The sequence below is a fragment of the Empidonax traillii genome, unplaced genomic scaffold, assembly GCF_003031625.1.
Source record: "Empidonax traillii isolate 1590-97213 ecotype Southwest subspecies unplaced genomic scaffold, ASM303162v1 scaffold1367:size194105, whole genome shotgun sequence".
NCBI lineage: Eukaryota > Metazoa > Chordata > Aves > Passeriformes > Tyrannidae > Empidonax > Empidonax traillii.
In genome coordinates this window covers 127,879-145,451 of record NW_020956560.1, presented here as the reverse complement: position 1 = coordinate 145,451, position 17,573 = coordinate 127,879, and the positions used below count along the sequence as shown (strand labels likewise).

The window sequence follows — 17,573 nt, the reverse complement described above, 5'->3', positions numbered from 1 at the left end:
GCACGTGAAAAGAGAACCTTCTTTCCCGGACTGTTAAGGCACCAGTAAACTACATCCTTTATAAAACTACATTCTCTGAAAAAACTAAGTTAAAGGACACAGCAACAGCTAATAAAATGGGCAGCAGTATTTTTTTGGCAGCAGTATTTTAAGGCTAACCTCCTGTTCCACGAACAGTGGCAGCCTAAAATGGGAAGGATCGCTGAGTCAGCTTTTGCTCTGGACTTCACAATGTGCTCTGTGTTTTCCAGCAGCCTCTAATCTGCCAGGCCAAGTTGAACTGGGGGGAAGGGGCCAACATAAGAGCTTTGAAGAAACGTGGAAAGAAATATACAGAATTCAAGGGTCAGTTTAATTAAAAAGCTGAAGAAAATGGTATCCCAATGTCCTAGTGACATGTCTGTGTACGTGACTCCAGCGATGCCCTGCTGGGACATGAACGACTTTTTCTTGAAACTCTGTGCACAAGAGATGATGGTACCCTAACAGCAACCTTCACACACACACACACACACACACACAGAGCAGCTTTCAAAACAGGAGATACTGCACTTCAGCCATTGTCCAAAGGGCCTGGTTTATTGGGGACCTTGCCTCTACTGCTGCCCAACAGCACACACGGAAGAAAAGAAAACATAAAATGGTCCTTCCTTGGTGCACCTTTCCTGCCTCGGGAAAACAACCTTGTTTGGGAAAGATGAAGTTCTTTAGTGGAGAAGGAAGTTCCTTCCCAATTTAAATCCCCATCCATGACTCTCAGGACATTGGCTCCAGCGCTCAGCTGTCGCAGAGCTGTTTTAGCACGCGATGCTGGCAGTCAGGCTGGTTGTGTTCAGTGCTAAGTGCACTGAAATAGCTCAGCAAAAAGATCCAACGACCATGGATGAGAGAGGAATGGTGGCAACACAACAGCCAGTGGCCAAATTGTCTGGCTGATGCTGCAGCAGAGCCTCAGCCTGAAAGAAGTGTCATGCACAGGACCACTCTGCTAACAGTATCTTTTGCAAGCAGCCATGAAAAGCTTTTATGTGTAAATAAAGGACTTGGCAGAGAAAAATAACTTCCTCTCATTTACTCTCTCCACATGAGTTTCACCGAGTGAAACAGCTGAATTAAGAGACTGGGTTGCCATCCCTGACATTCCCTGTCCCCTGCAGCCTCTCATTAGGGTTTGCTTTTTACATGAAGATAGTTATCCTTAATTTTTGTAAGCTTGCTTTTCCTTTACCGACTAAACATGCTGAGGATCTCAAATTCAGTGTATGAACCGGCATCCACATGAACTCACAAAGATGAGCTCCCACGTCGCTCCCTGAGGCATCCCCTTGTATGCAGCTTTACCTTGTCCAGAGGAGTCCCAGTTGTGCTGGGATGTTCTCTGCTGCCCTCATCAACAACTACCCCTGTATTTTGAAGGTTTCTTGCAGCAAGAGCTATGCCCTACACTGGGGCAACCTGCAAACTTAAATAACCGCCAACTACTAATGATGTTGTAGACTACCCTTACTACAATCAGTTAACGTAAAAACCAGCGCTGAGATGCAGAAAATACCCTCCAGTCAGCTCCCCACCTTCACAGCAGCAGAGGGGCTGCAATATCCAAGTGCCAGACCTCCACCCGCTGCGACACTGCCCAGCAAATCCCTCTCGGAGAGAGCTGCTTAGCCCAGGCACAGGAAGGCACAAAGCCAGCTGGGATTGGGAAGCAGCACGGCTCATCCTGCACAAAGCCAGGCTTTGCTGGTAAGCCCTCTGAGAACTGGCAGGTATGCTGTGTGTGGAGCCAGCTCAGGGGGCTGTGGGGCCGTTCCAGGTTATTCACACGGCGTGAGGGGTGAAGGGAAAAGGCAACTGCCCACGCAGGAACACCAGCGTGTTGGACTGTGTATGAGCTCCACAGGCGGCTCCAAGTCCTAAAGGGACTGGAGGGAATGAGAACAACACTTAAAAGTTACTTCACAAAGTTTCTCAGCCCTCAGCCTGCCTTCTGAATGACTGTTCAACTCGATTAGCTGATGAAGAACCGCACAGAAGTGCTCTGTGCTCTCCGAACCGAGGCTCGAGAGTGGGCACGTCCAGCTCACCGTGCCACCAGCATTTCCAAGGAACAGGCTCTTCACCTCTCCCTCCACAGCCATCAGTCCACACATGCACAGGTTTCTGGCAGCTGCTTTTTTGTCAGTTACATCACAAACCAGATTGAGTAAAATACTCTGGCAGGGGCCTCTTCCAAAGACTCAGCCTGAATCTTTCCTTTCCAGCCCCACAGCCTGCGGACCCAAAAGGACCCCGTCCGTTATTTCTCCATCTGAAGCACATTACCACTTTGCAAAGCCCTTTCTTTTATTTTGCACACCCCACTGAATTCCCCAAGGCATCAGCATAATCTCTGAGCTAATGCTTCAAGGCTCCCAGACTGTCACAGCCACTACCCTGTTATATCGGTATCAATATTTAAAACCAGGAGGCCTCTTTCTCCAACACAATCTGCATTTCCAGGTTTATCACAAACAGTAAAAAATTCATGCATGTGCTTTCAGCTCAAGGTGCACATACAAAAGCAGATTCACTCAAGCATCAGCCAGACAGCTGACATCCACCCTGACATTTATCTCCATGGATGAGGAGGAAAGATGAATCACTCAGAGCTCTACAGTTCGAGAGTTTGCCCTTGGTCAAGCTGGTAAATGACATAAATCAGCCACTGTGCATCCCCAAATTCAGGGACAGACACCTGGAGAGCAAGAGGGGCAGCAGCAACCTCTTCCAAATTAAACAGGCAAGTCCTAGTGACCCCCAAATCAAACCCACAAAAGCCCAGCTCAAGCAATTTGCTGTATTCTAGGAAGTTCTGGCGTATTTGTAACTGCTTCAGTTTGTTCCACAATTACTCACCGCAGTTAATTAACCTTAAAGAAAGGCAGGATTCTTCATTCATTGAGGTCTTCAACTCAAAATTAGCTACAATCACTTTACCAGAAAGGTCAAGCAAAGGCCACTGTTTTGGCACAGGCTGGTGTGTTTCCAGAACCATCCCAGGCTCCCTCAGTTGGTAAGTTTGATACAAGAAATGAATCCTGCAAGGGCTGATATCCAGCCAATCCCCTTCCCAGCCTCTCATACATCGAGCAAAGCAGAAGCCCTGGCACAAAGATGAGCACGTGTAGAGAATGTGCCAGTTTCTGTCTGGGTTTTAAGCCTCAGGACACCACGCTCAGGGTTTTCCATAACCTGTGGCAGAGCCTGCACGGATTTATGTCCTCAGTCCTGTCAATATGACCTCATTGCCTCCTAAAGGAAAAACATGGCCAGAAATTCCATGGCCAAAGACATCGCTCATTTATTTGTTTACAGGTGTCTATGGTGCCAGTGCAGTCCCTGCCAAGCTTCCCCAGAGGTGCCACTGAGTTCCATACTAGTTGAAGACTACTTTAGCAGCTAAGGACAAAGCAGCACGGATCCCCCCTGACCTGGCACAACACCAGCAGGGCAGTTTGTGGAAGGAAGGTATAAAAAGGATTCCTGTGCCATGCAGAGACAGGAAAGCACTCCTTGTAACAGCACTGTTACCTGCTTCCTGTCCAGCCCACCTAGTGCTAAAAGAAGGAGGCAACAGGCAATTTTTTTCCAGGAGACATTTGTAGCAAAGGAAGTGGCAGAGAGACAGCTCTGTGGTGTCCCTCAACAGCTACGAGCAACAACATCTTCCTAATATTCACCAATAAACTTTGACTCCCAAAGGCTTTGGAGAAAAGTCAGGATAAAAAACTCTACCTGTTTTTCTGAGTGCAGAGATTCTGCCCCCATAAGAGATTCAAACCCTGCCCTGCAATCACAGCAGTGACCAGTGGAGAGCTGCTAAGCACCTCAACTGTCCTGCAGGACTAGTAAAGGTGACACCACACTACTCCTTCAAAGGTTTCAGGGTGCTTATTAAAAACACCAGCCACAAAACCCGAGGATGGAGATGGCTTTGCTGCACTGTCACCAGAGCCAGTCCAAAGCACGCGACCTGTTTTGTGCTGATCTGTTTGCAGAGGCCATGTCATTCTCAAGAAGTGTTTTTGTTTCCAAAACAAATGCCACACACTCTTCTTTGACTTGGGAAAGGAGAAAAAAAAATCCCTCCCAGTGCAAACAGCCGAACAGCGCTGGCGAGGCTCACGAGTGCACGTGTGTGAGCGGGAAAGGAAACAGAGAGCCCTTCCAGCTTTCCAAAGGGTTACTGCAAACAGCAGGGAGGGACAAGGGACGTTACATGTTAGGAAAAACACCGTGATGGTGCTTGTCCTTAAAGCAGACGCTGCCCAACAACAGGCCCTGGGTCGCCTTGTCTGTTTAGCACTTCTGCAGTACTGAACATTACACAGTGAGACAGAGCCCCTGGGCACGGGCTGCACATGGCACAGACGCTGCAGCACAGGTCACTGTGCCCAGGGCTGCACAGGGCCGAGCCACCTTCATGATTTCTGACCTAAGCGACTTCGCTGAGCATCATCCAAAGCCTCCGGCAAAGCCAAGGCCGGCCCTGCATCCCCCTCTCCAGGGAGTCACAGATCTCGTGTACCAGCTGCTCCCTCAGCCGCCTGCGATGGAAACCTGCGGGTCACACGTGAAGAGGCAGCGCAAGGGAACAGCACGACCACGCTGGAAAATGACTCTGTCGGTGTTCTCCCGAGGAGGTTTAATAATCTGATCTTGCACACGCTCACGCCTCTGCTGGGCTTTCACAGAGCTGCCCAGTGCGAGCTGTGCTGGCAGGGACCAGCAGTCAGGGAGGTTATCCTGCCTCCAGCAGCCGGGAAGGGGGGTGAGGGGAGACAGAGCCGGCTGAATTCCCACAGGCTTTGCATTATGAAAGCCAGGAGCTGCCATCAGCCAGCCTTTGCTTTAACCCCCTCCTTGCTGCTAAACCAGCCTCTGAGCCCACCACACGCTGCTGGCGTCCACACACGGGCTCAGCCTCGAGGCAAAACAGGCAAGCACCTAAAAACCAGCCATTTGCTTTCTATTGGTATTTTCCAAAAGGTACAAGTCTCCTCTGTGCATACATTCCTGGGTGCTGTACCAGGCCTGATGCTCTGAAGCCTGCAGCTTAAAGGGGGAAAATAAAAAAAGTGTTACAACCCAGCCCTGCACATGCCTAGGACTTGTTACTTCAAGAAATGCCATCATTGTTCTCCAGCCAGGCAGTCAGGCCATGAACAGGCATCACTATTGTCCACTGGCTGCCTGGAGGCCTAGAGCAACAGCACTGAAGTGTGAGCTCCCAAAAGGGTACCAGAGCTGCTGCACAAGGTCAGACCAAACTCACACATATCCACTATTATTTGCTGATAATCATGGAATCCTAGAATGGTGTGGGTTGGAAGGGATCTTACAAGGATCATCTAGCTCCAACACCTCTGCCATGGGCAGGCACACCTTCCACCAGCCCAGGCTGCTCCAAGCCCCATCCAACCTGGCTTTGGACACTTCCAGGGATGGGGCAGCCACAGCTTCCCTGGGCAACCTGAGCCAGGGCCTGCCCACCCTCCCAGGGAAGAATCAGTGTTAGAAGCTATAAGAAAGGGCACAAAACGCATCTTCCTCTGGGATTCTCGGATAAAACAAGAGTGTTCTCCAGCAGAAACATCAAATAAATCCGTTCCCTCCACTCCTGCCTCAGCGGGTTCAAGAGCATCTCACACACGTCCTTGCACACCCAGAGGCACATCTGCTGCCAGCACACCAGCACTTATCTGCCTCTGCAGAGGGTCCCTCTGCACAGCACCGCCCCCAGCACCAAGCTCTCTGAAAGCTCCAGGGCAAAGACAACTGGGCTGTAACTCAACACATTAGTGAGGCTTTGAACTCCTTGGATAGGGGAACAAAGTGCTCGGTGGCTTGGCAGGCTGGATTAGAGCACCCCGGAGAGCCTGAGACAGACTGCAGCTTCTTTAAGGTGCCTTTCAGCTCACACCAAGCACCACTCCACCTGAGGAACAAGTAAAGGGAGTGCAAGAAATGGAGGGCTCTGCCACCTCCACACCAGGACAGCAACAGCTGAAGTGATCTCCAGCCATCCTAACCATCCTCACAGCAGAGGAAATCCCCACAGCCAGGGCAGACACTCGCTCAGGCTCTCTCGGGCTTTCTCTGGAAGCAAACAAAAGAGCAGTGGCAGAGACTGTGCCAGCTGAAGAGGCTGGAGCTCTGAAAAGAGACCAAGCACCCTTCAGGAGCTCAGAGTCACACCAACATCTCCTTTCAGGCAGGAAGGGAGAAGGCTGGCAGTTTAGTTGGTAACCAACCCTAATTGCTTGACTTCACATCTTGATGGCAATCCAGCCAGCCTGGGCATGCCTGTTTTCTACACACAGTCCCGCATGAGGCCAACAACACAGCGTGCAGATCAAAGTTTTGGCTAACAAATGTGCTGGAAAATACTGGTGTGCAGATTTTTCCGTGAATGAGGCCACTAGGATGAGGTTTTCCATGAATGAAGCCACTGCTGTGTGAAAAGCCTGGGGTAACAGGACTGCCTGAGAGCAGAGAGCATCGCTCTGCTCTGACTACCACTCCAGCCTTACTGAGCTGGTTCATATTTTATGAAGAATGATTCAGCTGAACTTGCTCCTTGACATGAGAAAAAAGGAGGAACACGAGTGTGGGAAAGCAAGAGGATGTAACACAAGCATCTGGTATGGGGGAGACGCTCAAGGGACACGGTACAGCTCAGTTAATATGCAAGGAAGCACCACGAAAGCAAAATAAAACAGGAGTGGAAACAAATCCTGGTAGACACACCCCCAGGGCATGGCACAGCTGGGAACAGGAGTTCAGCATTCACCTTCAGTGCCAGGCTTTATCCACAAAGCAAAGCTGCCCTTCTCACCTCTCACTCCAACCAGAGCAAGTCCCTCATGGGAAGATAGAGGGGTTTCTCTTCGCAACTTTGCAAGGGGTCTGGAATACAAATACAGCTGGCTTCGTTCCCCATTAGCAGTTAATTTCCTCAATCATTTTCACAGAGGGAGAAAGAGAAATGCTCGTGATCCAAGAGATGAAAGCAAATTAAAATAAGCCTCATAAAACCTGCACTACCCTAAGGGAAAACTGCCCCACAACTTTCATTGGGGAATTATCAAAGGCCCCAGACTGGTGGGGGGTTGTTTGTATTTTATAAGACAGATGCTTTGGAGATGTAAGTCCTCACATAGCTGAGATTCCATTCTGCTGAACCTCCAAGGAGACTAGAAAAAGAAACAGCTGATCCCAGTTAGACCAGCCCAGGGATCCAGCTCAGCCACATCAAGACAGAGGACTGGAGTAAGGCACAGGCACTGCTGGAAGATGCCACTGCCCCAGGGAAAGCAGCCCCAGGCATGTGAGGAGTCCCAGGCCAGCACACATCACCACACAGGCCAGCACACAACAACCCAACAGGGCTAGAAACTCATTCATCCCTCCTGCAAAGCTGGGGCGGGGGTAGAAGGCATTGACTCATCTGGCCTGAGAACAAGAAAGGACTGCTCCTGAGAGACTCTAGTTTAAAACAAGGATGTTTCGTGCACGTTCTGCTTTGAGTCTGGGAGAGTGAGGATGAAAGTTCCCACACTCAGAGCTCTGTGCCTTATGGAAAAGGTTTAAGGTAAGCTCAGGAGCAAGAGCTGTTCAGAAAAGGGGCAAAGACCCAGAAAGGCTGAGCTCTCTCACCCCCAGTCAAACCTCAGAGGTGACTGCAGCCCTGGCTAAGCCTGTCCACGCTGACTTCAAGAGGGGAGGCAGATGTTCAGAGGTGTTTGACATGATTTACAAGTGTCCAGCAGCAATCAGCATCTGATTTGCTACAGCTGATGAAAATGCTCCAACACTGAACCAGAGATCATTTTCCCTGATGGCAAACCCCCCCCTTCCCCACCCATACAAACACCTTTCCACACTCATCCCCACAGGGTAATTTATTTTGGTTCCCCCAGCAAATAAAACCAAGATACCCCCAAAACTCACCCAGCCTCTTTACCACATTGACTCAAAGAGTGGATACCTGCAAACCAGTAGACAGACACTAACCATAAATAATTAAAACAAAAATAATAACAACAAAGGATCTAAGACCTGAAGAGAAATTATTCACTTGGAACAGCTACTGCCACATTTAATCTTTCACAACCGAAACGTTATGAGTAGGAAATAAGTAAAACTAGCTCTAGGGCACAGGAATATTGCCCCTAGCTGGTTCATCTTGTTCACAGAAAAATATGTCATGTGCTACTACATCCAGGCCTCTGGCTACAGTGCAAGGGGCTGGATCTCTCCGTCTGGGAGAACAGCACTCTCTGGAGCACAGCAAGGGAAGAGCAGGAGAAAGATGAGAAGCCTTGAATTCACTGGGAAGAACAGAGCTATTTGAGTGCTTAAGTGATAACTGAAAAAAACCCCCACCTCCAGCTCCCCCAAAGGTCTTGATTAGTTGCTTTATTTGCATCCTTACTCAGCCTGTACAAGAAAAACGTGCAAGAGTTTTAGCTAAATAACTGCAATTGGTGCGGAGTTGAAAATGGACTAAAGTTCTGCTTTCTGAAGAAAAAAAAGCCCGTGGGGTTGCTGTGAAATGAAATTGCTCCCTGGAGGCGTGTGAGTGCTGCAGCACTTGCTGTGGATCATCAGAGGATTCCAGAAGCTGTGCCTGCCTCACCAGTGTCCACTTATGATCTCGAGTAACCAGATTTGGTCATGACAGCAAAGGGATCCAATTAAGTCCAGCCAACGCACACAGGAAGAACATCTTTTGCAAGATAAAGCTTTGGATGCAAAGGAGCTCCCAGGAGAAGCCAGGCTGGAGAGGAAGGCCAGCTTAGAAATTACAGTTAACAGGACGCTGCAAAAAGATTCCAGGTTCTGCCACGATCCCTCTCCTCCCACAAAGAACACCACCACACCTCCTCCTGCACACTGAAGGTCAGAGAGAAGACATGAACACGTCTACTCCAACATCAGCAGCACAGTACAGGACTTCTAAAAGCCAAGGCCTGAAGCTTTTCACACCACTCAATGGTCAGTCCATGTGAACTGCTCTGCTGGATGCTCAGGGAGGAAGGCATCCATCATGAACAGGCTAGAGTTTGTCTGGCTTGCTTTGTTCAGGGTAACCATGTGTCTCTGGGTCAGAGCTTTCCTGCAGTGCCTCTTCCTGCTGGCTCTTGTACCGAGGTCCCAACGCTTGCAGGTCCAGCTCAGCCTGGGGGTCAGCGAGCACAGCAGCTCCTCAACTCCATGGGAGTGGTGCCTGCTTCAAAGGCAAACTGTACCCTGTGTTTATACCAGCCTGCAAGGCATGAAAAGGCCTAGGAGGTCACACATCCACCACTGTAATTTCAGGCAGGATCAAACAGAAAAGCAACAGCTGGGCTGAGCGAGCAAGTCCACGTTTAATTACAAATGGTTTCGGTAATAAGCAAAGGCAAGAACAAAGCTGGAGAGAAACCTCTTTTTCTTCCTGGCTCCTGTTCAGGCTGTGTAGAAACAGCTGCCTGGAGGAGAATCTCAAATTAAGATCCACCAAGCACATCTTTTTCATTTTCAGGACTGCTACAGCAGCACTGTTCCCTTTGCAAGGCCGCTGTGCTCCGACAAGCAGGTCAAAGCCGCTGCCACCAAAGGGCCTGGTCAGAGCAGGGCTTTCCCTGCTCAGCCCCCTGGGTGTCTCACAAGCACAAGCACACCCTCACTGTGCAATAAGCCTCTTGGAGGATTTCATTTGCTTTAACAGCCTTTGAATATGAAACGCTGGTTGCAAAATGGGATTACTAGTGCAGAGGATGATGGACCCAGCTCCCAGGTCTGGCCTGGGGAAGGGGGCAGAAAGCAGCTCTTGGAGCACCGGGAATGCCCACCAAGCTGACTGATCCCTCCATCAGGTTTACAGTCACTCTCGCTGTCCCCAAAAGGCCCTGGAGCAATGGTTAAGGATAGGAGATGAGCCCTAAAATACAGACAGGCAAGAAGGCTTAGCTGGGTAGGTGGAGGGCTATTTTTTGAATGCTGAGAGCCTTCCACCCATTTATTGGGACGGCAAACGAGAAGGAATCAGTGGGTCCCCTCATCACGTCTGATACCTCTGATGGCATCAGAGAGAGCCAAACACAACCCAAGAACACAACAGAAACAAGTGGAACAGAGTATCAGAACCCCAAACCTCTCCAATAAACCAATACCCACAGAACACCGCCTAGCTGGGTGTCACGGGGGGACACGATGGGAATAATGTGAAGGCTGGGAAATCATCCCATCCCTGGGAACCAAGGGCTTCTGACCTTTCTAGCAAAGCCTGCTGAGAGAACTGGGTGGGTTGTTTTGTACTCCTGGCTTTAATTACAGCCAAGTGTTTAAGTTATTCTCCTCCAACCACCCCCATGTCCCTCACAAGCACAAATCTAGCTTTTTATAGCACATCCGGTATGGATGTTAAACACATTCAGGAAATGCACTTTCAGCCCCAAACATCCCCTCCCCTGGACCAGTTAGGCTGCAAGGGTTTGTGACACAGAGTCGAGGCGCCGGATGTTTGGTTTTGTGACCGTTACTTTCCTGGATTACTTCTGTCTGTTTAGAGAAGGGAAATTAAATAAATGCAGGGTAGGCTGGCTGCATCCAGAAATAATGCATGCTGCCTGCAAGGTGAAGAAAGAAAAGCCAGATGGAGAGGCCACTCTTAGCTGCTCGAATTCCCTGCACACAGGGCAAGGCTTTTTTTTTTTTTTTTTAAATAGCTGACAAAGCTCCTGGGGGCTGACAATGGCTCACAGCACAGTGGGTGTCCACAGGCACAGCGAGGATATCAAATCACATGGTTTTCGCTGCCTTACAGCAATACTGTAATGCACAAGGGAGAAATGCACCCTCTCCCCCAAAACTTCTATTTTAAGTAGCCAGAGGGCACTTGGAAAGACTGTCAAGCTATGCCAGGCTGTCAGTCCCCAGGCACTGCTCTGGCATGCCACAGAGGCTTGAGGCTCTTTGCTCCAGGGCAGCAGATAATAGCTTGGCTCAAGTCTAAAACCTGACCTTTGTAATTTTCTTAACACAAGGGGCTTGCCTCTGGCTTTAAGGAACCCCTCGAGCCTGCGAGTCATTTTCTCACCTGAAAATACCCTGGCTGGCTTCCCAGCTGGAGCACCCTCCTGAGCCCAGAGCAAGCAGGTTTGCTGGCAGTCTCAGGGATCAGTCTGGGACACCATCCCAACACAGAAAACTCCCTGGAGCGCTCTCAGACCAGAGGGCACACACTATCAAGAATCAACACTGGGCTGTTCCACACACTGACCAAAATACCACTGCTGCACCTCAGCTGCAGGATCCCTGCACAAAGCCTGGATGTGCTGCTGCAGGTTGGGAAAGGGAAGGCACTGGGGCTGTGCTGCATCAGGGTTTGCTGCTCCGAAGAAAGGCAAGCCATACAAGCCCAGGGGATTTTTCCCCTCCCTCCCCCACAGCCAGGTCACCTCATGTTCTGGGCAAGCAACTGCCAGTAGGACATCACACATCAGCAAGCTCAACAACGACCTAATTAAGCCGCTTCCAAAATAATCATACTAGACGAAAGTTAAAGGAGTCCTTGAACTTGTTATTTCTTATACTGATTTTTACTCCATTTTTTTCCGTATTTGATGTGGATTCTCCAGTTATCTGCAGCACTAACTCAAGCTGGGCTCTGGCTATTGCTCCTGAGCAATCCAAGCTGCAGCACAAGCAGCCATGCCCCTTGGTAATGGCCAGGCTGGGCAGGCCCAGCAGCCACTGAGACACAGTAGGAAACGTGGATCTCAGCAGAGCAGGAAGGTGAATTCCCAGGGGGCTGCCAAACCTGCCTGCACTTGGAGCAGCAGAGCATTTGCTGGGGAAACTGGAAGGCAGGTTTGAAGACAGGGGACCACCAGCACTGTGCACAGCAAGAAGCTGCCTCAGCTTCAGCTGCCACCTCTGGCCACCAAAACTGAACAAAGACTGCCAGCCCAACCCAAGGCAAGTTTTGCAGCACAACACAGCACTTAGGTTACAATGAACGAGCTCTGCAGGGACAAACCCCTGTGCAGGGTGAACAGCAGCATGAAGGCTCTGCTCATCCATGCCTTCATTCAGCTCAGGGAACAGCAGCTGCCAAGGGTCACTCACACACGCTGTGCTTTCACTACCCTGGGCTAACTACAAGCCACGCAACACTTGGCTGGAAAAATGAGCGACAATCCAGCTGCAGCAACTGAATACCACTATCCTGGGGAAAGGCAGCCCTAACTCACACTGGAGAACTGCTCTACAGCAGATGGGAAGGACAATGTATTTATTTGATGGGTATTGTTTCTACGTGACCAAATCACACGCAGCTTAAGTCTGCAAACAACTGACTGAAATAAAAATCGCTGCTGGAACGCAGAAGCATCTCCTCTATTGCTAAGAAGTGGGTGATCTCCCAAGCTCATCAAGAACCAGAGTGGCAAGTCAGATGCACAGGGGGCCTGACCTCTTTGTATCTGTGACAAGCATTATGATAATCTCAGAATTAGGTGTTAGAGCTTCAACAGGAAGTGACAAATCCACATCAAAATCATATTAGAGAACATCAAAGAGGCAAAAAGCATCTCACATTTAAATGCTCACCCAAAGTTTGTAAGAAGCCACAGCCCAGCCTGTCATGGCTTTTTATAGTCCTGAGAAGCACCTCTCAAAGGAACTGCAGGGCAATCTCAGGCATGTTCCTTGGCTACCTGCAGTTTCATCAGGCTGCTCGAGACATTTAAACCACTGTTCCTTTACTTGGATGAATGACTTATGAGGATTGAGAAATCTGAGCCTGCACGTATGAAGTGAGTCACTGCAACTCATTGGTTGCTTCCCCCACCTCCTTCCCAAACCATCACACCTTCCAGGCCTAGTCTTGCTCCCACTGAAACTCTGGAGAAAACAAACGCCCACTGAAGGCTGCAGAGCCTGACTGTTGGCTCGAGTGCCACCTCTCTCACTGAGGCTCCCACCTGGGCAAGGACACCACGTACTCACCCCGACACGGTCGGGAGGGAGGCTGGAGCTGCTGACTGCAGTTTCTCTTGCTGCTTCAGGAAAGATTTAGCTTCTTTTGAGTTTGAGTCCACTTCTTTAGTCACTCTGTGGGAGGAAAAGAGACAAAGCCGAGGGTAAGGAAGAGTTGTACTCGACAGCCAAACCAAAGATCCCTCAAGGAAACACAGAAAACAGGCACAAGAGTCTCCACACCCCCTGCACAGAGATCACCTCCATCAGCTGCAAGCTGAAGAACATGCATCTTTTAAGATTTCATTCCAGTGACAAACCCTTTATATTCATGGCAGAAAAAAGGAAAAGAGGAGCTAATTGGAGCTGGGGGAGGAGGGGGACCTTTTTTTCTTCCAACAACAGGAATTCTTATTCATTCAGGCAGGCCTGTCTCACTAGCAGCTACTAAATGCTCTCCTCAGGTCACTGGGGGCAATTCCAGGCTCTTAATTGGGCTCTTGATTTCCTCATTTGTTGGTCAGCGAGGCAGCTCCTCTGCCACCCACGTCTCACAGCCCACGGCACGCAGCCTTGGCAACATCTGCAACCCAAACCCGAGCACAGAAACTGGCTGCGGGCACAGGGGACGGGAGAGAGGGCTCTGACAAGGCAGAATGCAGAAATTCACTCTCATTTTCTAGTTAATTTTTGTTTGAGGCCCTGAGGGTGCAAAATATTGAACTTCAAGAAAATTATAAGTCAATATGGCATCTACAGCGGGGAATGAATTACAAACATGAGAAAGAATCTCCAGAAAACCACTCAATAATTAATTGTTAGAAAACCCCAGCTACTTTAGCCCCCTCATTTACCATGACCTGCCTCCAGCAACACACTTTCCCTGCTCTCAGTAGCTCTTAATGAAACGCCACAACTTGCCAAGCCAACAGTTCTGTTCCCTTGGACCACAAGCCTGGGAGTCTCTCCAGAGCCCAGCAGCTCTGTGGGCACAAAGGCAGCCTGACCCACAGCTCAGTGACCCAAAGACATGATCCTCCATCCCACTGCCCTGCAGCCTGGGCCTCTGGCTGCATCTGCTCCAGCAAGGGGGGAGAGGCCCTTCCCTGGCCTGCAGAGGAGAGGCTGAAAGCCTCACTGTCACGGGATCTGCTCTGCTCACAAGCCAGGCTGAATCACTGCTTGCCTCCTACCCACCAAGCTGATCCTGCAACTCCCACACAACAACTGGCTGATGGGCACGGAGAAACCCAGCGGGGTGCAGCCCCAAAGGGGTTACTGCTGGGTTGGCATCAAGGAAACCAACACAGAGTTATTTGTTGAACCTGGAGGCACTGGCGTCCTGAAATCAAACCTGCACACAACCAGTACACCCATGTCTCCATCCTGACAGTGAATCAGCATCTGAAACCTTCTTCCTCCTTCTCCACAGACTGCAAATACAGAGGAAAAGGTGCAAGAATAAACTCCTGTGCTTCCAACTCCTGCTCAGCCTCGTTCTGCCAGCACAGGAGGAGATTAACCCCGTTTGCCCCCTGCATTGTCACATGCCTTTCAAACCAGCAGCAGTCATGTGGATAGAGACAAATCCCACACTATGAATATTTAGAAGTGTTTGCTGATCAGATTGGTGAGGGGTGGGGTGGGAAAAGGGGAAAGGCAGTTCAGGAAGAAACAAAAGCCTTGCTACAGCATCACCACAGTTTGGAACACCCCAAATACACCATCCAGTCACAGCCCTCAGCAACAGTGGCCCATCACACAGCAGTCACACCAGTCAAATCCATGTCCACGGATTTCCTCTGGCACACAAGCTTGGTGTTTTCATGCAGCAGTAAGGCAGAACTCCCCCCTCCCCAGCTATGAGGGCTGAGTTCAGATCAATACAATCACACAGTCTATTTATTTTCCAACGCAGCATCCAAACAGCCGGCCCTGTGCCCTGTTGAGAAAGGAGAAACCCCTCAGAGCGCTGCCCAGGGAGGGGCTGGCACAGGCCTGCAACGACACAAACTTCAGCTACCCAGGAGCACAAGACAGGTTCCTACCAAGGCTTTCCTTATGCTTCAACACTCTCCTTCTCCTCCACCTCCTCAGGGCCAGCAATGGCTGGGCACACAACGTGACACTTGGTTCCATTTTCTCTGCTCCCTTTGGCCTGCCAGCAGCTGCCCTAGCATATATTTTTGGACTTGTCTGCTGCAGAAATTCAGCTGCAAAGCTGAATGCAACTAGTTCCACCAGGACTGCACAGCTGGGGACAGAGGAATGCGACAGAAATGTAATTAAAAGTGCCCTTTCAAGGCAATTCCATCACAAGACCCACTGATTGCCTCATAAACTGAAACAAAAGCTGCTCTGAGGCAGGCTGCTGATGGACTGATGCCAGCAGCAAGTCCTGCCCCACTCCAACAGCAATGACGAAAGAGATTTAAGAGCTTTACAAGGTATTAATTCAGGTTATGCACATTTCAACCTTTCCCAGATCCCAGGCCAGGAAGGAAAAAGAAATCCTCTGTTCTACATTATTATGGGAGACAATAACTCTTTCCATGTAGAAACCAAAACACTTCTTGTTCTTCATGGGGAGAAATGGGAGTCATTAATCCAGCTGGAAGAAATCACAGTCATTACTAAGGAAAATTGCAAGACCTTTCACTTTTAAATACTTGATAAATAACTATTTGCCCGACTATTTATTAGCATGCTATTCACACATTGTAATCCAGGAATAAACACGAAAATAAGTATATTGTCAGCAATAAAACAAGCAGCTACTGTCTCGCCCACTTGCAGCCCCTGTAATTCACACACAAAACCACTCACTCTCATCACTGTCCCGCAGAGATTTCATTACCCTGCTCTGCTATTACACTGCATAATAAGACTTCTCAAACACAGAACAGTTATTAATTTTTTTTGACCCCACTGGAGCCTGGTAGCACAAACGATGCCAGTGATGTGCAACTGTAAAATAGAAATGTCTTCCATATTTCCAAGTTATCATAAGGGAAACATGCTAGAAACTGGATCACTAAGTGCCTTGAGTACTTACAGGTGTCCTCCTTAGGACCCTTCGTCTCTGAACCGAGCTCAAAGTGGCACCCAAGCATGTTTTGGTATCTGCAGTCTGCTGTGTAACAGCAACCTTATGCATCCCAAGTGCCAAAATCCCTCCAACTTCCCCCCAGGTGGCTCAGCACAGCTACACTCTCCTCCCCAAACACCTGGAGAACATCAGGCTGAGAAAGCACATGTTGGTATTTGGGTTTAAGGGGACTCTGAGCAGAGAAGGGAGTTAAAATCCCCCATCGCAGCAGTGCAAAGTTACCACCTCCCCTGACCTTCCTGCTGGGAAAGGCAGAGCAAGAGTGGAAGCTCTGGAAAATGCCAGCTCTAAACCACTCAGGACACAGTCCCCACTCGGGAGATCTGCCCCAGTTTAAGCCTGACACAATTACAAAACTTTCCACACAATTTAGTGTTGTTAGCTCTGGGGAATCACAGACCAAAGGGGGGCAAAAATGAGGCTAATTATCCTTTTTCAATATTCCCCATCTGTGTTTTAGCCTCAGTGAATAGTCCTCCAACCTTCTGGAAGGATCACTTGAGGAGAAAGTAATACTCATCTACAGGGAGTTGTGAAAAAACCGAAACCCTTCTGAGCCCAGAGGAATATTTAGTCTGAATATCTTTTTTGGTGACTTTTGTGCTCGAGCTGTGATGTCTGTGCCTTCCACAGACACATGCACTGTACAAGAGCCACGTGCTCCAGCCTGCAAGGTCCTGAAGCTGCTGGAGTGCACGGGTTCAGCACTTCCAGCAGGGAATTACGTCCTCACACAAGTGAACTCCACATACACATGTATTTTATGTTGGTTTATTACCTGGTGTAGAGCAGGCAGAACTAACATTAATACATCCAAATCAATTTTCTCTTTTTGAAGTAAAAAAAAAAACAAAACAGCGTTTTCCAAACCTTTCTCTTCAAACCAGGTGGGAGAAGCTGTTCCCTGGGAAACTGAGCCTATTCCCTGAAGCAACACAGACAAGACCAGGCTGGAGAGAGCAATAATTTTGAGGGCAGGCTGGAGAGAGCGATAATTTTGAGGGCTGCCTGGATAGGCAGAAGGAGCTGGCTGGTTTTTAAAAAGAATCCAATGTGATCAGAGCTCTCCTGGAGTCAGGCAAGGGCCAAGCTGCCTGCCTGGTGCTGCTCCTCACAGCAGGTGTGTGCTGCTATCCAAGCAGTCAGCCCAGGCTGCATCTCAAACCAATTCACCTGAAAACAGGCAGAGGTGAATGGTATTTTAACATCAATAATGTATAAAATGTACTTTTTATCGGGACCTCGCAAGCCGTGAAGGAAACGACCGATTTTCCGTCATCTCCTGCACGACCAAGACTCTGTGACAGATGTAAAGATCACATATGGACAGTGCTGCCTCCTGAGATGCTGACCCAGCTGACAGGCCCCTTTTGGGCTTCACTTTCTGCTCCCACAAGAGGCTCTGAATTGAGGGAAGCAGCAATCCAGTCACCGAGCTCCCACTGGGACTGGCAAC

The 17,573-nt window shown here is 49.4% G+C and overlaps 1 protein-coding gene across 1 annotated transcript in view; it reads right to left on the bottom strand.

The window, feature by feature from the left end:
• CFDP1 (craniofacial development protein 1) overlaps positions 1-17,573 on the bottom strand; it is a 59,605-nt gene that overhangs the window by 27,865 nt on the left and 14,167 nt on the right. The window contains exon 5 of the mRNA XM_027906862.1: positions 13,039-13,143. Coding sequence (XP_027762663.1) covers positions 13,039-13,143 — 105 coding nt within the window. The remainder of the gene's footprint in view (positions 1-13,038; positions 13,144-17,573) is intronic.